The 20,344-nt window shown below is 48.0% G+C and overlaps 4 protein-coding genes across 4 annotated transcripts; all 4 read right to left on the reverse strand.

Moving 5' to 3' along the window:
- Positions 1-308: 308 nt before the first annotated feature.
- KY384_007119 (uncharacterized protein) lies at positions 309-3,878 on the reverse strand (the record flags this gene model as incomplete). Its single annotated transcript, XM_044815611.1, has 3 exons — positions 309-2,639; positions 2,696-3,148; positions 3,786-3,878. The coding sequence occupies 3 exons, from the start codon at positions 3,876-3,878 to the stop codon at positions 309-311; spliced, it is 2,877 nt and encodes a 958-aa protein (XP_044667485.1).
- Positions 3,879-4,667: 789 nt separating this feature from the next.
- Positions 4,668-11,951, reverse strand: KY384_007120 (uncharacterized protein; the record flags this gene model as incomplete). The annotated part of the gene is made up of 8 exons (XM_044815612.1): positions 4,668-4,750; positions 5,454-5,798; positions 6,075-7,424; positions 7,607-8,146; positions 8,200-8,786; positions 8,845-8,884; positions 9,959-11,058; positions 11,135-11,951. Coding segments are annotated over 8 exons (4,862 nt in total), but the record flags the coding sequence as incomplete, so codon positions are not given.
- A 2,971-nt stretch (positions 11,952-14,922) lies between these two features.
- KY384_007121 (uncharacterized protein) lies at positions 14,923-17,376 on the reverse strand (the record flags this gene model as incomplete). Its single annotated transcript, XM_044815613.1, has 3 exons — positions 14,923-16,860; positions 16,914-17,207; positions 17,263-17,376. The coding sequence occupies 3 exons, from the start codon at positions 17,374-17,376 to the stop codon at positions 14,923-14,925; spliced, it is 2,346 nt and encodes a 781-aa protein (XP_044667487.1).
- A 652-nt stretch (positions 17,377-18,028) lies between these two features.
- On the reverse strand, positions 18,029-20,065 carry KY384_007122 (uncharacterized protein; the record flags this gene model as incomplete). The annotated part of the gene is made up of 2 exons (XM_044815614.1): positions 18,029-18,514; positions 18,566-20,065. 2 exons carry the CDS (start codon positions 20,063-20,065, stop codon positions 18,029-18,031), a joined length of 1,986 nt encoding a protein of 661 aa, XP_044667488.1.
- Between the last annotated feature and the right edge of the window lie 279 nt (positions 20,066-20,344).

The raw sequence follows: 20,344 nt of genomic DNA on the forward strand, positions 1-20,344 counted from the left end.
GAAGAACTAATAACAAATGGTTGTCCATAGACAAAGTCGTAAGACTGAGCAATTGTCATAAGAACGACTCTTCTTTCGACGGAGATGTATTCTCAGGTCTACCTGATATATCAATTCCTGTTGAGATGAAAGAACGACATTGATACCTTCGGGGCAAGCCACAACCTGGACTACGCAGAAAAAGTCTTGGAAATGTCAGTCGTCGAAAGCGATAGCAGATGTGAACGGCCTGAGTAAGCATTTCATAGATCACAAAGGGCTGTTATTTCTTCTTCTTCCGTTCCCTCTCCGAACAATCATCCATAACATCAAGCCGTGCAGTCCCCCAATCTTCTTACTACCACCTCTTCAAACGTCCCTTTCCCTCCTCTTGTTCCCCTCTCCTCTTCTTCTCCTTCCTCAACAACCTCGACATCCCCCTTCAAGCACCTCTCAACAGCCCTTTGATATCTCCAACCCATCGCCCTTCCCAATTTCGGCACCTTCTCCTTGATCAACCGTTCTCTTACCCCACCGGGCGCAATGCCTTTCCATTCATCAATCATAGAACTCAATCTCTCCCACAACCCGATCTCCAGGAGGACGAGCCCTAAGCTGTAATAGTCGTATTCTTTCCTGTAGCGGTTCTGCGGGCGACTTAAATAAGCGGGGTGTTGGTAGTCGAGGTATGCGCTATCCGCTGTGTCGGTGGGGCCGAACGTCCATTCCTTTGCATCTTCTGGGCGAGAGTGGTTCTGTGCAATTAGGTAGGGTGCGGTCAAATTCTGGACCGCGGGATTGGGGTGTTTTGAACGCGGTGGGAGGAAAATGGTGTGGAAGGAGGAGATGGATTTGTGAAGCCAATTTACTTTATGAAATTCAGAGATTGCGAGAGCAAGAGCGTGGGCGAGCTTGAATTTGTCGCCGAGAAGAGGATAGCGGAAAGATGGGGGAGTACTTTCAATTATCTGGTGGAGTGTGAAGATTTGTGGCTTTGTGATAGGCGTGGTGGATAGTGGGTTTTTCAATGACGATGGTGACGGATCTACTTGCGGGAGGTCGAAGACAAGACCGAAGCGAAGATTTTTCGGGTCGTGAAAATATGCTGAGCAGTGTAGAGTGCGAAGGCGTGGGGACAGGTTCGCAGAGTTCATGAGTTGTGCGATCGCGGATAAGCGTGAGAGCCTGGCTAGGCCCTCCTCCTTGCTCATAACATCGGTATTGTAGCGGAGCCATTCGATTGAAATGAACCGGTTTTGGTGGTCTGTAGGTTCGTTGAACTCGCCAAGATTGAAGTCCGCGACTCCATCCCCAATTTTGACTTGGGTTCGGTTGATACACATCGTGTCATCGGTCTCAAGTTTTTGGCTGTCGACAAGAAGACTCATGCGTTTAATTGATGTCAGGGCGCTGATATTCTTGTTCATTGGGTCATCCTCGAATCTCAAATTGGCTTCCTTGAGAGCATTAGGGTCATTCGTCATGGTTAAGATATTGCTTTCGAGAAAATCTCTAGCACTCTCTTGTAATGCCACCGGTAGAAAGTTCAAGAGACGATTGTTTAGATGTCGAATTGGCAGAAAAAGTATCGGCTGTATGTCACCCGCTAAAGGAAGAATGAGATCAATTTCACGCTTCACCCTTTCCAGTAGATCTAGCGCACTATCGAGATGCAAGGTGAAGCCTTGATTGACGTGGCCAAGATCATCAGTGTCGGATATACCACAAGCTTGCTTCCAGCTAGTGTAACGAGCTCGTTCGATGAAGACGTCGACCATGCCGTTTGTATGCTGCGCCTGTTCGAATAGCTCACCATACGCTTTATCGACGTCTTGCGCCGTGTAATATAATGCAATGAGGCAAAGCCGGGCTGTCACAGCCATTGCACTAGGGCGAAGATCTGGCTCAATAGAGAGCATCGCTTCAATAAGCTGAACCAATAAAAGCTCAGGCTTTGCACTTCTACTTGTAAGTTTTTTGAGCCAAGAGTGCACTTCGTCACTTGGGCTATGTGGCCCTTTGTGGAAGAGATGAAAAATAGCCTTGCCGGTTTTGAATCCTCTCAGCTCCCAGAATTTCTCAACCCCATCAGGCCCTCTTATTATGAAGGTGAGAATCTCTGAGATGATGCAGCCAAACGACCAGATATCACTCGATCGACGAATGTTGTGTTTTGTGAACTCTCCATCCAAGTCTTGGCATTCAGGGGCAAGATAATCTCCTAGTCCTTTCTGGTACATTGTATTTGAGGTTTGCGACGTATCCTTGAATCTTGAGAGGCCGAAATCCGCTAAGACAAAGTTTGTACCCTCTACAAGGATATTTTTAGGGCGCAAATCATGATGACATCCAATCTGTCGGAGATCGATCGTTCGCGATGTGAAATCATGGACCTCCTCAATAGCGGAGGCCAGCTTAGCCAGTGCGGTCACAAATGTCTTATCAGCTGTGAATTCGTGCCTCCTTTCGCACTCAAGCAAGGTCGAAAGGTCACCACTCAGGGCTGGGAATATAAGGTTGTGCTTTCCCTTGTACGTATAAGCACTGAGGACCTCGATGATATTCGAGTGTCTGAGGGAATTGAGCATTGACAGATTGCGGAGCTCGATCTTATAATCGCTTTCTTTAGTTGTGAGGGGATGAAACTCTTTTCTGACGCACTAGGAGATCTGATCAGCGGAGATGGTGATACTATCATCATGGATCAGGCTCATACCCATTGCTCTGGAGCATCGAAGAAACATTGCTGAGAGTCGTGTAGCTGGATTTTGTATATGTCCCCGAAACCACCACAACTGATAGGACCCTCCTCCTTCTTGAAAGGAAGTATAATCTGTTTATCAAGCACCCTAGGAAGCGTATTCTTTGAAAAAATTGGAGCGATAAACTCCCATTGCTGATCGTAGAATTCCTTTGATAATGAGGTGCTGAATATCGGATGTAGGTCCTCTAAGTCGTATGGAAGTTTCTGGTCCTGATCATCGAACCGATCACCCTCCACAAATTTGCATATTGAAGGGACCTCACGAATGCAGACGAGGATGCTGAAGATGGCACGCTTTCCTTTGACGATATTGTCTGCTAGACCTTGCAATTGCTCTTTTTCAATCCCTTGGTCCTCGAGGACACCCTGTACGATCTCAGGCTTTAGTAGATTATGAATGTCTTTCTGAGGTATGAAATATCTGCAGTCTTCGGTCGGGCATCTAAGCTCCCTGATTTTCTGCCGGAGGGTTTCCATCTCACTCACTCTAGCTTCAAGCTTCCCAAAGGATTGAAGTGACAGAAGAACTTGGCGAGAGCGTTGGACAGTGCGTACGCGTTATCACCAAACCTGAAATCGGAGATGCGTTGTGTCCGACTGTGTCATTCCGGTTGATAGGGTAGACTAAGTGAAGGGCTTGCTTCGGTAGATAGAGGTTGAGGCTGACTTGGGCACGTGACTGACGTCTCTAGCCTCCACATGAGAGATGAGACTGGATTCCAAATTTAAGGTCGTCAAAACTCCAGTACCTATAGGGAAGCTTCTACTGACAGATGCCAAGTATTAGCTAGATATGCATGGCTGCAATGAAAGGTGTCTGCACATGTGGGTTCAGACACGTTGTCGTTGAGACTAAGCTGGCGTTGAGTCGTCTTGAATCTTCTTGATCTCCGACTAGATCCCATTCAGTATGACCCTGCCTTGCATAGCCTTCAGAGACTTACGTCGGTCAAGGCGCGAGGAGCTGTAAGAACATAGTGCTCTTTTCGGTCCTACCTTGATGTAAGCGTTCAATCCACAAAACTCTGCGAGACTGCTTTACCTCAACTTCATAGCGTGACCCAAATAGTGCATCAAGGAAATCCATTAAGACTTTCCGATCTATATATTGCATAGAAAGCGGTTGCTTGACCATGTTGGATGTATCGGCTTTGAAACTCCGATTCCTCCAAAAGGCTCGATTTTGTTCAAAAGAGGTGGCACGATGGAAACGAGGATACGTGAGGCAAAGGTGGGAAGCGAAGAGGGAATGAGGTAACTAGCTTGCGAAGGGCATTTAGCCTGATGCGGGGCTAATGCACGATATACGTGTGCATTCAGCCTGACGGAGCCATCAGAGGAGACATCTGTCCGTACATTGTTAGGTCTGGCACTTTGTAGGTGCGGTGAAAAGCTTCACACCGCCAAATGGTGAAGCAACGTTCGTTGAGCCCTGCAATGGGAAGATTCCTTCAATTTCCAGGACTAACTTTTATATTTTGGTGTAGGTTGTGGATTTCTGACTCAAGCACTGTGGACTACGGAGTGAAGATCATTTCCAGTGCCGTCCAGGATGTCAAGCGGCACGACTGATGATTAAGGATTCGGAACATTTGTCAATCAGCGTTAAGCTAGGACGACCTGACTAGAATCGTCAGATATCGTGATTCAATCCTAAGTTGTGATACGTGCTGGGTACGGAACCCCCTCGACAGCGATAAATGCACGCAGGGCCAGCTAACCCAATGAAAGGCTTTTCCCGGGTAGACGGGCGCAATATTTAGGGCCCCTATTCGGGGGCTCATTCGGGGTATCGTCTGGTGTCATCACCCCTGTGTGCGTTTGCCAGTCGCTTCATTGATATACCTCCATCTCTAACCTTGCCCTTCTTTAGGAGAGACACATTCGAGCTCGTCGTACGCTGATCTATAAATGTTCATTTTGTTCATCCTTCGAGGATTCGCAACCCAGCGTTGTCATATCTGCATGGCAGGCGGTCTCCTGTTGCACGGAGTGATGATAAAGAGGCTGTGAACACCAATGCATAATTGAGATCGTGTAGAGACTGCAAGGTCCTCAATAGCGTATAATGGGCAACGATCAACACCCTAAAGATCGTTTAAAGCTATCTGATCCCAGCAATATTAGCGGCTTCGTCGCACCTGTGATAGTTTCATTTAGTCAGAGTTCCATTTTTATATTGGCCACTTACCAAACATTAGGAAGCACCACCAAGTTCAAAACATGGAAAAGCCGGATGGAAATCTATTAATTTGTCAGTACGATGAACTTAGCCTGATTTCTGCGATGAAAGAGGCTTCACTTTCTCAACATTTGATGTAGTAGGTCTCCATGGATGTCCACCGAGGCCGCTATGTTCTCTGCCCACAGACAAAAAGTATCGTAGCTCCAAATTATTCCTGGTGTCAATTACAAGTGACAGAGGAAGCTTTCGGACAAATACTGTTCGGGCATGACGTCTTTGGGCCTTCGTCATAAAGCGTAGCATATAAGCGTTAGTCTACCGCAGGTTGTTGAAGAAGATTACAACCTTCGGTCCGACGAAAGGTTGCTTTGAGGCGCTGTAGATCCATCCAAACCATTGGGCGCCGGGAGCAGTGTTGTACTAAACGGGCAGTGTACTGCCAAAGCCGGCGGATTATGCAAATTGACGGTGATGACCGAAAAAGGCATACTATAGCTTCTTGCCACCTACGTTGTCTCCACAGACTAAAAGCGTATAAGCGGAGTATTTCAATTGTTCTATTATTTTCCGCGCCCAAAAGCTGCTTGCGCTGAATGAATGCTTCAAGGAAAAGATCATTGGATTCTTGCCATCGTTGCTGCGCCTCGAGGCATCTTGCCAAACGGATTTTAGAGACGATAGTACTTGGATGGTTTTTCCCAAGAGTCTCGCTGAGCAGCGCGAAAACAGGTCGTATCAAAGTTTCCCCTTCTTGATATCGACCCTGTTCAATATAGACTTGTGCTAAGTTGGATTGACTTCGCAGGTGATCCATGTCCTTCGCCCCAAACAAATCTCTCTCTCGCTCATTAACATGTAGAAGAAGCTTTTCTGCTTCTTCAAGACGCGATTGCCATAGAAAGCAACTAGCCAAACATGCTTTAGCCCTCAGCATCCTTGGATGATGAGCTCCAAAAGTGACGCTTCCAAGATCAATCACTTGTCTGAGATGCCTTTCTGCTTCCTTGTTGCGTCCTTGATCCATCTGGACGATCGCCAGATTTGAACGCGTGTTTATTGATTCAGGATGGCTCTGGCCGTACATTCTGCACTGAGATTCCAGGACATCACGACAGCATGCCTCCGCTTCATAGAGTAGCCCCTCACTTTTGTGCACAGCCGCCAGGTTGGCAACCAAATTTAAGATCTTGGGATGGCTTTCACCAAAGACCTTCTTTGTACGTTCAAGAACATTCAGAGTAATCTCTTTCACTTCGTCCCATTTTTGTTGCTCGCCCAGATCGGCAGACAAATAGGTCAAAGCATTTAGAGTCTCAGGATCATCGGGTCCGAACTTTCTTATATATACATCCACAAGCTGACGTCTCAAGGGCTCGCTGAGCTCATGACGATGTTTGGCCATATAGACAGAGGCAAGAATACTCATGCTCGTCAAAGTTGAAAAGTCGTCTATACCAAGGATATATTTTTGTGTCTCCACAATCGGCTTGATAACTTTTTCTGCGTCGTCATAGCGACCTTGGCCTATATACGTAGATGCCAGACTGGCTCTATTCGCAAGAGTTTCGCGATGCTGCTTGCCAAGTGTTTGAGTCTGAATATCTGAGATGTGCAAACAGATATCTGCGGCTTGCTTGTACTTTCCTGAACTGTGCAATGCATCTGCGAGCGTGCTAGCTAGATACAGAGTCTCCATGTGAGTCTGCCCGAGACGGCGTATATTTGACTTTGTCAGAAAACAAAGTATTGACTCTGCCTCGAGATAGCGCTGCTGTTTCAAATAATTCTTCGCAAGATAGAAAAGTGAGTGGCGTGTCTCTGGCAAACGGTCCTCAAGGCATGCTTTTACTTTATTTAATGAGGCAGGTTTGTCGTCTGTATCCGGCAATTTCGATTCCAAAGAGCTTGTGGTTTGGTCAAGGCCATTCAAACGAGCTCTTACATCCCTTGAGGTCGCAATTTGAAAGTTGAGCTCTGTGAACAACCGCCGATAGTTCGAATCGTGCTTAAGATCCAGTAAAAGAGCGATAAGCTGCTCCTCAGCCTCCGCATATCGATGTAGGTCCTCAAGTAATGATGTATATTTCAACTTGAGCTCTAAAAAGCAACAATTATGTTTGCCGAAGGCATTTTCCATGTCGTGTATTTCTTGCCTGTAGTTCGGTATGGCTTCTTCTAGCTCACCGCTCTGGTACGCCACATGGGAGCCTTGGGTATGCAGCAGACCATCGACTGAGAGCGACTGCAATTCACCGTTGCGATATGGATTTCTTATCATGGATTCTTTTGCGAGTTTCAGCCGGGTCAGAAGATCTTTATCAGAGTGTCGAGCCAACGTCAGCCAGCTTTGACATTTCTGGGCATTGAAAGGCACTCCAAAGCCAGTCCTGTAGCAGAATGAAATCTGTAAAGCCGCATTCGTTGATGACGCAACAGATACAGGACATTTCGTACTATTTTCCAAACATTGAAAAATGTGTTTCCTGACCTGCCAATCTAGTCTCAATAGTGGCAGAAAACTCAAGGCAATCTACAACAAATCAGTGACATTGGAGCTCTGGGACATTACCCATACTTCGAATTTAAGAGCATCATGGTCGACTTCCACTTGCGCTTCGTCTAGTGAGGACGGTCCCGGTTGCCTAAACAGTCTCAGCGAAACTTCCTCGTAAGCAGACTCTTGAGGAAGTGAGCAGACCAATCTTCGCCCAATAAAGCTGTAAGTTCATGGAAATCTAGCTTTCGCTTGTTTGGATCAAACAAAAGGGTCGAGGAGAAGAAGGATTTCAAATTATGATGTTCATCAGCTGACAACTCCTGCCTCGAACTTACCAATAAGTTGGCAACATCTCTAAGCTTGTCATCATGCTTCAATCTATCAAGTAACTCATGCTCGCGAAATGACCAAGTTTGCTTATCATTAGCAAACAAATCTGCATTTTCAGGGTCCTCAATTGGCTTGTCAAAGAACAAGATCCAAAGACAAAGCAGACCAAACGAGAACCTGTCTGATTTTTGTGCCGCTTCTACAGTGAAGCCTCGATGATGATGTTCAGGAGCATTCCAGGGCCAAGATTTAGGCAGCTTAATAACAACATCCTTTTGGCCATTTCTAGCCCAGCCTGCGTAACCAAAATCCGCTAATTTGGCAAACGTATTTTGGGCGCCGTCTCTGAAGACCAGTACGTTGCCGGGTTTGATATCGCCGTGGCTCATGCCTGATTTCTGCGTCAGCTTTCGATGTTGCAGAGACCTGCGAACAATAGTCTACCGTTGGTGTGTAGGGCAATCAGTGCACTCGCCACGTCAGCACAAAGGCCAATTCTCTCACCAATAGTTGTGATTCTTCCTGCCTCGGATTCCATATATGACTTCAAGTCTCTCAGCTGCGCTTTTTCCAGTACTACCACCGGCCATACTTTGTCTTGCTTTGGAATGACCTCAAAAGAAATCGCTTCAAGCTTTACAATGTTTTGATGATATCGTAACTGTGGGTGACTCACGACTGATATCTCAGAGACCAATGCATTGAAAAGCTTATGCTCATCCAGCATGTCAAAGTGAGATTTTCCATTCTGTCCCACGCGCTTGAATGCAAAATCCTTTCGCATGCTTGCATTTGCCTGCCAGACCTCCGCCGTACCGCCTGCTCCAGCCCGGCCTCGGCCTTCCTCCCAGGGCAAGGATAGGAAATCAATCTCGTAATGTTGCGCTACTGCTAGAAATGAGATGAAGTCGTTCCGAAAATTCATGGAAGGTATTTCGACAACAGAGTGTTGTTGAACGCCCCTTGGAACCTCTGAGGCGGTTGAAGGCGATAGAGCTGGTCGCGAACTTGCTGACATCTTCCAAACGACGCTGTCAGCGATATCAGCGATCTGATACGTAGCGCAAGAACCATCAAGTTGTGGCTGACATGGAAAGTGTATAGGAGGGGTCACGGCCAGTTGGATATTCTGTCGGATGTTCTGGTAGCTGCACATAAAGGATGATAGCTGCGTATATCCCTCCCTGGGGGTTGCCCCTGATGTTGAAAAGTCCAACTAGCACTGACTCCTTCCATATTATGGAGTAAATAGGCAAACTATTAGTATTGCACGTCCACACGCAATATATGATTGGTGTACTAGTACACTATTAGTATTAAAATCATCGGGGACTAAGCCCAATCCGATAGGATTTTTATCCAGATTCGGTATAGTGGCTGCTCGTATCCTTTGAAGCTGCTCGGGCTAACTGTTAATCCGGCTATTTCAGCTAATCAAAATAAGTTTGAAATTTATCATATATTATTAGTGTACTAACGCACTATATGAGTAGTGTGGAGAGTCCACACGTACTACAAACTACTACAAACTACTAGTATATACTAGCAGTGTCACTAATAGTGCCACACTATTGGCAATACTGCTTACTACTATCATGCTTCGAAATCAGGTATTGGACGACGTGAAATACATAATTGTAGGACCAAATTTCCTTCTTTCCGTAGGGCCGATTTTTATCTAGCACTTCTACGAAGTTGTCGACCAGATAAAACTCCTTGATCATGAAATGGCTGCATAGGAATTTGCAGACTAATTCTCTCGAACAAATACAGGAAGGCGCGTGATAATTATACTCACTCTTCGACCTTATGTATAGACGCCGGTAGACTTGCATGAGGCAAAATATGAACATCGCCAGCCGCTCCAGATATCCAAGGGCTTTATCAATCCTCAGCAAGTTGAAGATGAACAGAGCTTGATTATGATCCTGCATTTCTTGTCCGTTGCCCAGATGTCTATTCTAACAGAAATTCCATGAGAAGTTCTCTGTACAATCGTGATAGCAATTTATTACCCTCATTCATTCCTTCTGGCCCACCCTTTAAAAAATCGTACGTTTTAATCTTGTCGTTGATATATACTATCGTCTTCTCGCGCAAGGTTGATGCTTTGGCTGCCCCCGAAGTCTTGCTACTGCAGTCACTTTGCCTTCTACATATGACCGGATCTTCTCCCTTCCAAAGAGGGACTTCATATGCTCACCGATGCGAACAGCGGTGCTGGCAAAGTTGTTGTCTTCTACTGGTTCTGTGAATCTTTGCAACGTTTTCGTTATGTCCTTGGAATTCGAGCGCTCAGTCTCTCGCCCATCGAGCCGCGCCGCGTCCACCAGGTTATCGTCTATCGCAAGAAGCCATGTATTGAGTGTTGTCTGACGACGGGTTGAAGTAGGGTGTGAAGAGCCCAATTGTGCAGCCGAAAGGCGAACAACCTTAAACATAAGAGCTAAAGCCACTGAATACTTCTCTTGAGCATACCAGATTTGTGCCAAGTTGTACATAGTCAATAAAGTCTTTGGGTTTCTCTCGCCCTTCATTGTCTTAAGTTTTTCCAACACAGGTGTTTCGAGCTCCTCTGCTTCACTCCATCTCTTTTGCCCCATATACACGTTGACGAGATTGTTAATTCCCATCAAAATCTCAAGACTATCTGCCTCATCGCTAGACCTTCTTACATCTAACACTTTCAGCGCTAGTACCTCTGCCTCTTTCCACTTACCTTGCTGCGTGTATATAGATGACAGTCTCTTCATACTACAGACTGTCCAATGATGATCTGGTTCAAGGTGTTTGATAAACCCTTCCATGACTTCTGTCTCCAAGTTTTCAGCCTCACCCAGTCGTCCCAATCTTGAGTAAGTCAAAGCTAAATGACTCAACAGGAAAAGACGCTCGACTGCACGAGATTCGGCATCAGGTCCCAAACCAATAATTTGCAACTGCAATTCCTCTGCCTTTTTCCACCGTCCCTGTGCAGAATAGACTGATGCCAAGTACAGCATGTCCTTTTGCAAGATCGCAAGTGGGGCATGATTTCTCTTCTTTGCGGCTACTACTTCCATCGCAAGCTTTTCCGCGTCCTTCCAGCGTTGTTGATTCCGATACAGTATTGCCAGACTGCTCATTATGTCTAGAGTCAAGGGATGGTCGCTTCCCAATTCGGTCTCATTAGATTTTATGGCCTGCAGCTTAATTCTTTCATTCCTCAGTTCCCATTTCTGCTCTTCTTGCCAGTCTGTGAAGGATTTTCTCCACTTTGGCTGCTTTGGCAGTGATAACTCGTTAGAGCATTGACTATTCTGACTAAATCAGTTGATGTTTTTCCCTAGACAGCATAATGGTCGTCACCTTCACTGCGTTGCTCTTCATTTCAACGAACCTGGCCTTTTCCCCATGGATATATGATATAATTTTCAAGGCGTTCTTGGTGTCGGAATGCTGCATACCATCCACGACTTCTCTCACTCGCAAAGCTTGCTCAGCTAGCCGCTCAGCTCTCTCCCATTTTCGTTGCTCTCCAAGAGCTGCTGCCAGCCTTTCCATGCTCTTAATTGTGGAACTTTCGTCTATTGATAGATTGACTAGACACACAATCAGAACTTGGCTCTCCAATAATTCAGCGTCTTCCCAGTATCCTAGCTTGCCCAGAATTACCGCTATGCTAGCCTTCGTAGCCAACATATCCGGGTGTTCTTCTGATACCGTTTTGGAAGCCGCTTCCAAAATTTGCAACTCCAGCTCTGAAGCCATCTCCCACTTCTCTTGAATTATGTATATCTTCGACAATGTCGACTTCAAGGTAAGAACGATGCGATGACCTGGCCCAAACACACTTTCAATGTCGCCTACTTCTTGTTGGAGTCGTGACGTAGCACTGTTGAGATTTCCAAGCTTTCGATAATAAAGGTCGTCAATTGTTCCTATGCGACGCATTGGAGGCATCGCTTTACCGTACATCCTTTTCTGATCAGTAGCTTCAAGAGAGAGGTCTTGCGTGAGACGGATTTCTCTAAGCAAATGATCTGGGGTCATCTCTGCTTCCTTGAGGAGAGCAGACGCCTTGGTTTCATCCTTATCTATACCAAATCCGAGCGTGTAGCAGAGGGAGAGCTCGAAAGCTGCACTCTGTCGAGCAATCTTAGGCGCAGACGAGTTAGAGACTCTAACTTCAAGGCGATTGGCAATATGGGTTCGGACTAAAGGATGAGACTCGTATAAAGAGACCACTGAGCGATTCACCTAAATCACATGAGAATGAGATCCACTGGAAAGAAAATGGGGGTTTGCTGTACGCGAAAATCTCTCAGGAAAATCTTACGATATTCCTCAGGCGTCTCGATGACGGAATTTGGGAACATCCTGCGTATCACAAGTCAGAGTAGCTCATTTCTCTTAATGGGAGATGGTACATTTCTGGCGCCAGAATATCTCTTAGCAGCTCAAAACTCGAGCATCGAGCTGCTGGATCGACAGCTAAACACTCATCAAAGAGCTGGTAAAGACGGGCTTTTTGTCTGTGACTCAAGCATACTCGTTCAGCAACGAGCTTATGGGCAAGTGGAGCCACTGTCGCCTCCGAGTCCAAGTATTCGAAGAACTTGCTTGGTCCGAACGTACTGCCATAGCAACACAGAAGCCACATACATAGCAAACCAAAGGAGTACACGTCCATTTTGAACGCATCTTCGCGGACAAAACCTCGATGATGCCACTCAGGAGCGACCCAATGCTCACTCCGAGGCATGTAAACAAGATCGCTGGCGCCACCAAGCCAAGTAGAAAAGCCAAAATCAGCTACTCTCGCAATATAGTGTTGGGGGTAATCCTCAAAAATTAAGACGTTCGAGGGTTTGATGTCTCCATGCACAATGTCTACGCTTACACTGATCAGTATGCAAGATCTGCAAGACTCACTCATGAGCCTACTGTTTAGATGTAAGTCCGTGACTGCTATAGCAACTTCGGCACAAAGCCGAAGTCTATCATTGACACCCATGTCTATCCCAGCGCCGTGAGACATAAACCGCTCAAGGTCTCCATGTCGGGTTTTCTCGAAGGCGAGCACCGGCAGCATTCTCTCGGAGTCTGACTCAACGTCCCAGCATATTCCCTGAATCTGATGAATGAAATGGTGTTCTCGGATAGCATCATGACCCAATACACAGATTTCAGCGATCAATGCCTCATACATTTTTCTCTCTGTTTGCTGTCCCCCCTTTTAGAAGACCCTAAGCGCTTGAAGGCAAGGGATGAAAATTTGTCAACGAAAGTTTGACTAATTCCTGCGGTACCACCATCGCCAATCTGTGCTTGATCAATGTCCCACGATGTCGCGAAAATACGAATCTTAAGAGCTTGAGCAATACCGAGGAAAGTGAGAAGGTCGAAAGGCCTATCGAATGTCCGTGATGAAGATCCTAAAGTTGCACTCTGGAAGCATTTCTCTAGTTTCGTGAAGGTCACACAGTCGCCGAGCGAACCTCGAGATGACATATTCGTCAAGCTATGACCACATAGGACCAAGCGTTAAAAACCTATCTGCACAGGGCTGTCACGAATTCAATCGCAGCATAGTCGGAGAAACCGCCAGCTACACGGTAAGCGGCGAATTTTATGACAGGAGGTTGCCAGCACATTCTGAATTGATTACATGAGGGGTAACGAAATATGCACCAAGGTAGATCCCTTCCTGCTCAGCCTCGTCTGCTCAACCGGCACGGAAAACACCCGTCGCTCCACGGCCACCCACACGCATAAAGAGAGAGTCCCTGATGTTGGATACATAAGGTACAGGCCGAAGTACCAGAGACGGCTATAGAGGGCTTCAGCTATTTGTTATACACACGAAATTCAGGCAGCAGGAAGTACAGGCTCAGCCAAGTTGAACACCTACCTTACCTACCTCCGTGGAACAAAAGCGGGAATCGCCCAGACTTTAGCACTTCATCAGGATCGTAGCTACGGAGTAGTAATGATCCATCCTTCTTCCCGCTAGATCCGAGATCCTGGATTCTAGATTCCAATTGGTTTGGAGGGCTGGCAACGCGACATCCAATGGTTCGACGACAAGGCCCGACTCTCTTCTATTCTCTTCTGCTTCCATGGAATCCATGGATGATGGTTCGTTCGTTCTATTTCAACTGGGACTGGCCTTCTTCTGCTCATTCCTCTGCATAAGAAACATAGCCGCCAATTAGCTACGTTTGACGCCATGAGAAGTACGTAGATGCAATCTTGCAAGCATTCCAGAATCAAGGAAAGAGGCTTCCGCACTCTGTCGAAGTCCTCTTTCTCTCTAACAAAGAGGGAGAAGAGCTCAGCAATGGGAAAGTTGTAGTAGCTGACCTTTGCACAGTCAGCGTAATGTCAAGTAGCTGGTTAGTAGACGACTGAGCAGAGGGTGCGGGCCTAATACAGCTTTCAAACATAAGTCTTGCGTTCGAGAGATGCTTGCTCCTCGCACTCAAGGCCTAAGGCCAAAGCGAATCATTCAAGGCCTTCATCGATTGTTTTATGTTGCGGCGTCCATCTGATCTATCTTGACAGACAGCATATATAGGTAGAATTGGCTTGTATAGATGACGTGTTGAGGTGAGGTTGCGCATTGTTTGAATTCATACCTAAATAGTCTAAGTGGCCGTGGTCCAGAGCTGTCTTTGTGTCTGTAGAGGTGCCTCGTATTGGTCTGCTTGTTCGACTTCTTCTGGCTAGCCGGGAAATGGATGCAGCAATCCGTACGTTGGATGGAGTTATAGCAATATAAGGAGATCTTTCTTCGGTGAAGCAGGCAGTACGCTCACCTGAGAGGGATTCAGAGCGAGTCTTTGTGGATAATAGGGCCATCCTTAAGCCCGCGAAACCTGCTGGGATGCCTCAAGAGAGGGTTCAGCAATAATGCAAAAGATCAGACCTAGGACCTCTGAAGCACGAATAGGAAAGAACGCATGGGTGCCGACCAACCCACGACTATATCAATTACAGGTAGCCACCTACTCTCGATGTATGTCAGCATAGCAACCACGGATATCACAGAGAGGTTACAAAGCAAACGCCAAATAGGGGTATCTTGCTTCCTTCCTTTTCCAATATCCTAACTCCTCCCTCTTCTCCATGTATCCTCCCTCCACTTTCGCTCCCACGCCAAACGCTCCGCCACAAGGAGATCTTTTAAAGCACCACACTCCCATCTTCCACCTTCCTCAACAACACACTAGCCATCAAGCCGGGTATATAACCCTTCTTCTCCATCCACTCAGCGCGGAAATCCATGATCTCCCTCGCAAACGGACTATCCATTCCCCCTGCCACTTTCATGATGCCCTTATCACCATCGAAAATGATAGTCTCCTCCACCTCGCCATCTCCACCTTCCCCACCCATAGCTTCCTCCGCCCCCTCATCGCGGTAGGCCTTGTGTAGCGATAGTGCCACTTTTCCGTTCGGGCGAATTTGGAGGCGCCAGCCTAGGAGGCTAGAAACGGCCTGCCCCAGCTCCTGCCACTTGGCGCCCCAGACCTGCCGTCTCCTCATGTCCAATTTTTTTTCCGAGGCGAGCTGTTTCTCTAATTCTTGTATCTGGAGTTTCGAGGCTTCGAGCGTACTAAGTGGGATTAATCTACTGTTCCCCTCTTGACCAATCCCTTTTCCATCACCGTTTGCATTAGAGTCGTAGCGATCTTCAAGTTTAGCGAGGAGATCTTTGTTCTCCTGCTTGAGGGTCCAATTGGTGGAGAGTTTTATAGCTTCGAAATCCGCGGTTGGATTCTGCCGGAGTGACAGCACACGGGTTTTCGAGCTCTTTTGCAGGGAAGTGAGTTGTGATTTGATAGCCAAGTGCTCAGTCTGTAGGAGATTGTATGTAGATTGGAGGGTCGTGAATTCGTCTTGGAGTTTTCGATTCTTGCGAGTGAGTTGGCCGAGGCGCTCATTACTACCATCTTCATTGTCAGAAGAGAAGGGGCGTTTCAAGGGCGATTTCAGGGATGTTTGCTGATTAGCATTCTCTTCGAAAGAAGACAGTTCGGAGGTGAGTTTTGCGAGCTCTTTCCGATGGTCGTCCAATTGCTCTTCAAGATCAGTGATACGTTTTGTTTTTGCGGAATCGAATTTGTTTTCCTCGGAATGGTAGGTTTGCTCTTCATTGTCGAATGTTCGGAGCTGTTCTCGTAGATACTCGGCCTCTTTGGTGGCGAGAGCGCGCTGCCTCTCGAGTGCTTTTTGGGTCCTGCTACTTGGTGGCTTTGCTGGACCGTTCGCTTTGAACCCTTCAATCTCAGCGTGCAACTTGCTCTTTTCTTCCTCAGAAGCGCGTATGATCTCGTCTTTCTCCATGAACTCCGATTGCAGCGCGCCCGATCGCTCCATCAGTGAGGCATTCTCTAAACGTTGTCTGACAAGTGCACGCGCCATATCTTCAGGAGTTTCGAATTTATCCTCCACGGAGATATCACCTTGATTCTGAAGGTAGCTAGTCCAACCTTCCTTCTCGTCTTCAAGGATCTGTCGCTGTAGCTGTGCTTCTCCGAGTTCCTTCCTTACATCCTCCAAAACGCCTAAACGTACTTCAAGAGTTCTCTTCTCCTCCTGCACTACTTCAATAGCTTTCTGTTTTTGACGAAACGTCTTGAGCTGGTTATTTTGGTCGCGATTCGTCATCTCCAATTTTATGATATGTGCAACTTGCTCAGACAACTCTCGCTTCACAACCGCAAGAGTATTGGCATCGCCAGTCTGAGCCTTCAATTGCAAATTCTCGCTCTCAAGCGAGCCAACTTCGGCTTCTTTCTTAGTCAGACGATCCTTTGTGGCTTCAAAGTTGTTGGTAGTGCTATTCAAACTCTTCTTGAGATCATCAATCGTCCGCTCGAAAGTCACTTGCTTCGACTCCACCTCTTGCATTGTGTGCTTATATACTCGCTCAAGGCTGGCTAGATCTGTTCTAACCTCTTCAGTCTCATCCTGTGCCGCTCTTCGCTCCTCTTTGATCTTGCGTAGCTCCTTATCATTCGCAGTTTGCGCGTTCAGCACTTGATCCTGAGCATCTTTGAATTTCGAATTCAGCTCGTCATATTTCCTAATTGGTATGACTCTCCCATTCTCTTCGGCCTTTCCATACCAATATCTTAGCATATGTTGCAATTCCAGTTAAGCGTCCATACCTGTGCCTTGCGACAGTCATCCTCAGCTTTAAGCGTCGCGTTTCTCACCGCTTTCTCGTGCTGTAGAATCGAATAATCCCGCTCCTGCTTCAGACTTTCCACCTCGTATTGGAGTGCCTTGATCTTGGCACGGAAATCTTCATTCTCTACGGTTGGCTCCGCGTTGCTGGAACGGAAATTCTGCGACTGTCGCATGCTTTGGCCCAGCGGTTTGATTGCAGGTGAGGGAGCCGCTGATGCTCCCGAAAGAAAGTCGTACGTGGGCTGAGTCGCGGCCATCCTACTGGCCCGAAGCTGGATAAAGTCAGCATTGGAAATATGAGTCTGGATTGAAGGGCTGAACACTCACTCCGGTCTTGGGTAAAGGTAACGCCGAGCGCGATGTGCTCCTCCTGCGGGATTCACCTGGTGTTTCGCTGGGCGCTCTAGATAAGCGTCTAGCCTGTCGCGGCGGGGAGCTCATGATGGGCGACGGCGCCGCAGTTGGTGACGCTGTCTCTACTGTGACAAAGGTGTGAAAGCTCGAAGTCTGAGGTCAAGCTTGTCGCATGACGCTAATCCGAGTTCGGCCAAATGTAAACACCTGCAGGGAAATCAAGGTTGTGGCATAGGAGACGCAGAGAAGAATACGGAGTAGGGAGCAATGTTGAAGGCTCATCACGAATTCAATGTATCTCACTAACGAAACGCAGACTTGTAAGGAAGGCACAGAAGCTTGATTTCGGCACCAGTGCCATCCATTTGCATTCACTTAATGTACATGATATCACAGCACACAGCTCGCAGGTCATCTGCATCTTCTGCCTTCTCATTTCTTTAGAAATATCTATTGAGATTGCCAACAGATGGCCAAAAGTCTCTTCTCAATGAAGCTGACTAAGTTGAAAGTTTGCCAATTATGGCTACCACAAAATGCGGCCCACGGGCATATGAGAGAAAAGGAAGTGTTCAGATCATCCGTAAAGCCTTCAGAAGAAAAAGGTAGACATTAGGTGGAGAAAGCAGTTTTTCGTTTTCAGCGCTGCGTCGCCGGTCGTTTAGGAGGAGGTAAAGGGCGAGCACCGTTTGCAGAACCCTGCAATTGGTGCCACTTTATCCTCTGGAAAATTTGCCCATTACATTGCCTGCCCTGGGACAGGCTTTCTACCAACCATTGGAGAAGCCGGTCTGTCAGGATGTGCGACAGCTTGATCCTTCATGGGAACGCGCTGCATCATCGGGTTCATCGGGCTGGGGCCTGGTGGGCTGTTTCTCCGGCTTCCAACATCACTAGCTGAGTTGCTGCGTCGCTTCTCACCCCTGTGGATGGGAGATGACTGAGGACCACCTCCATATGGACCTGGGCTCATGGAGCGAGGGGCTCCACCGTTGTATGGTCCAGGTGACATTGAGCGTTGTGGGCCTTTGGGGGATCCCATTGGGCGAGGCTGACGATTAGCTGGTGAGCTGGGACGCTGAGGTCCCCCCATCATGCCTGGTGGCGGTGGGCGAGGTCCAGGACCGCGAGCGCCTGGTGGAGGGCGTGGCTTGACTGGACGAGCGGAAAGACATGTTCGCGGAGCAACACCCTGTTGTGATCGATCAAGTCGGATGCACAGAGCCTGCAATCAGGTTAGTATAGCGAAAGAGGCTCGAAATGAGAGGGAGCTTACCCATCCGTCGTCATATTCGTGCAGCAGTCTCACCAGGGCACCAGCCTTGAGCTCAAGTTCGTCATCCATTGAAGGCTTGAAGTCTAACTGAACACGATGAACGTTCGTTGGTGGGGGGCCTTGAGAGCCAGAGCTCTGGCTGAACTCGGACAAAGCAGGACTCTGTGGACCCGATGGGGTCATGGGACGGTTGTTGGGGATATTGAGGTCCTTTGGTCTGTCATCTCGCTTTTGGTGTTTAGCAGCAGCAAGCGCACCAGCCCCTGCGACAGCTGCAGCAGCTCCGGCTCCAGCAACCCCAGCAGCTTCGGGTGACGGGGTAATTCTCAGAGGCGCAGGTGTGTCACCTTTAGGAGCCGTTGCGCCGACAGTCGGCATGGATGCTTCAGCATGGTTACCAAAAGGATTTTCGGGTGCGTTGTTCTGAATCGGGAGCACTGGTTTGTCGGAAAAGCGTTTGCTCGATATGCGCTTGCTCGGCTGAGCAGCATGATCTCCGAAAGGATTCTCTCGTTCGGTCTCGCGGGGCTTCAATGAAGCCGCCGCGAGTGCGGCACCTGTACCTGCTCCTGCAGCAGGTCCTCCTGCTTGAGCCGCTTTGCCCTTAGCAGCAAGATCTGGCAGGAACTCAGTGACGGGTCGAAGGCTGAGACGAGGAGCAGTGGCGGTTGTCCGGGTCGAGAGGTTACTTTGCGATCTAGCAAGGCCACCAGCGGCGGCACCACCGGCAGGACCACCGAATGCAGCAGACTTCTCGTCATTAGCCGCTTGATACGCTTCGTTGTCGCGTCTCTTCTTGCGTCGATACAGCAGGAAACCCAATCCACAAAGCAAAGCGATGCCAAGAATTACACCAAAAGCTATGCCTGCCTTCGCACCACCGGACATGCCGCCTCCCCCTCCTCCTCCTGATGAAGGGCTTCCGGTCGATGACGGAGCAGCGGAAGATTCCGAGATAGTAGGCGTCGAGGCAGCGTCCGTGCTTGTGATGTCGGTTGTGGGAGATGTAGTGGCGGCCTCTTGAGTCTTGGTGTTTGTATTTGTGTTGGATGTCTTCGCTGTTGGCGTGGCACTGTTCGTGTTCGAAGTCTGTTGGGGTTTGGCGGCAGCCGCGGAACTCGCTGACTCCGCTGCTGCTTCTGCTGCTGCACTACTGCTTGCGGCATCAGCGGCTGACTTTGACGCTGCAGCCTGTTGCTGCTGTTGTTGCTGCGAATTGTCCGAATCGGAATTGGAATTGGAGTTGTTATTCGAATCCTGGTTCGAGTTCTGATTCGAATTTTGATTGCTGTTCGAAGTGTCTTGCTGCGTGTTTTGCTGCTGAACTGCCGGGGCAGGTGTGGCGTTCGAGGGAGGTGGGTTCACGGTGCTGTAACCTCCAATGGGGCCATCGAATGTTTTGTCGGCCGTTTTGTAGACATACTGAATGACTGTACTGCCAGCGTCCTGTCGCACCTCCAACGCCGGGTGCAAATGCTGATGAACGTGATGTTGATGCATTATGATTAAAGTGGATGCCTTAATTGAGCACTCTCAATCGAAAGGGACGTCTCCGAGCTCTTGTACTTCGATCCACCCAGATTGTCCACACGGAAGCGGTGAGTGGCACGGAGTGATAGTGGTGGTTTGAGCAGTGTTTCAGCTGGCGACGAATGTAAAGATGGGCGACTTGGGTGAATGAGCGGAAGTGGCCCTGCTGGCCAGACGTCGATAAAAGAAGGGCGACGACCGGCGCAGCCGAATACAGCAGGATATGAAGAATGCGAAGAGAGCGACAAT

Source organism: Bacidia gigantensis (assembly GCF_019456465.1).
Source record: "Bacidia gigantensis strain McMullin 20006 chromosome Unknown contig_255, whole genome shotgun sequence".
Lineage (NCBI taxonomy): Eukaryota > Fungi > Ascomycota > Lecanoromycetes > Lecanorales > Ramalinaceae > Bacidia > Bacidia gigantensis.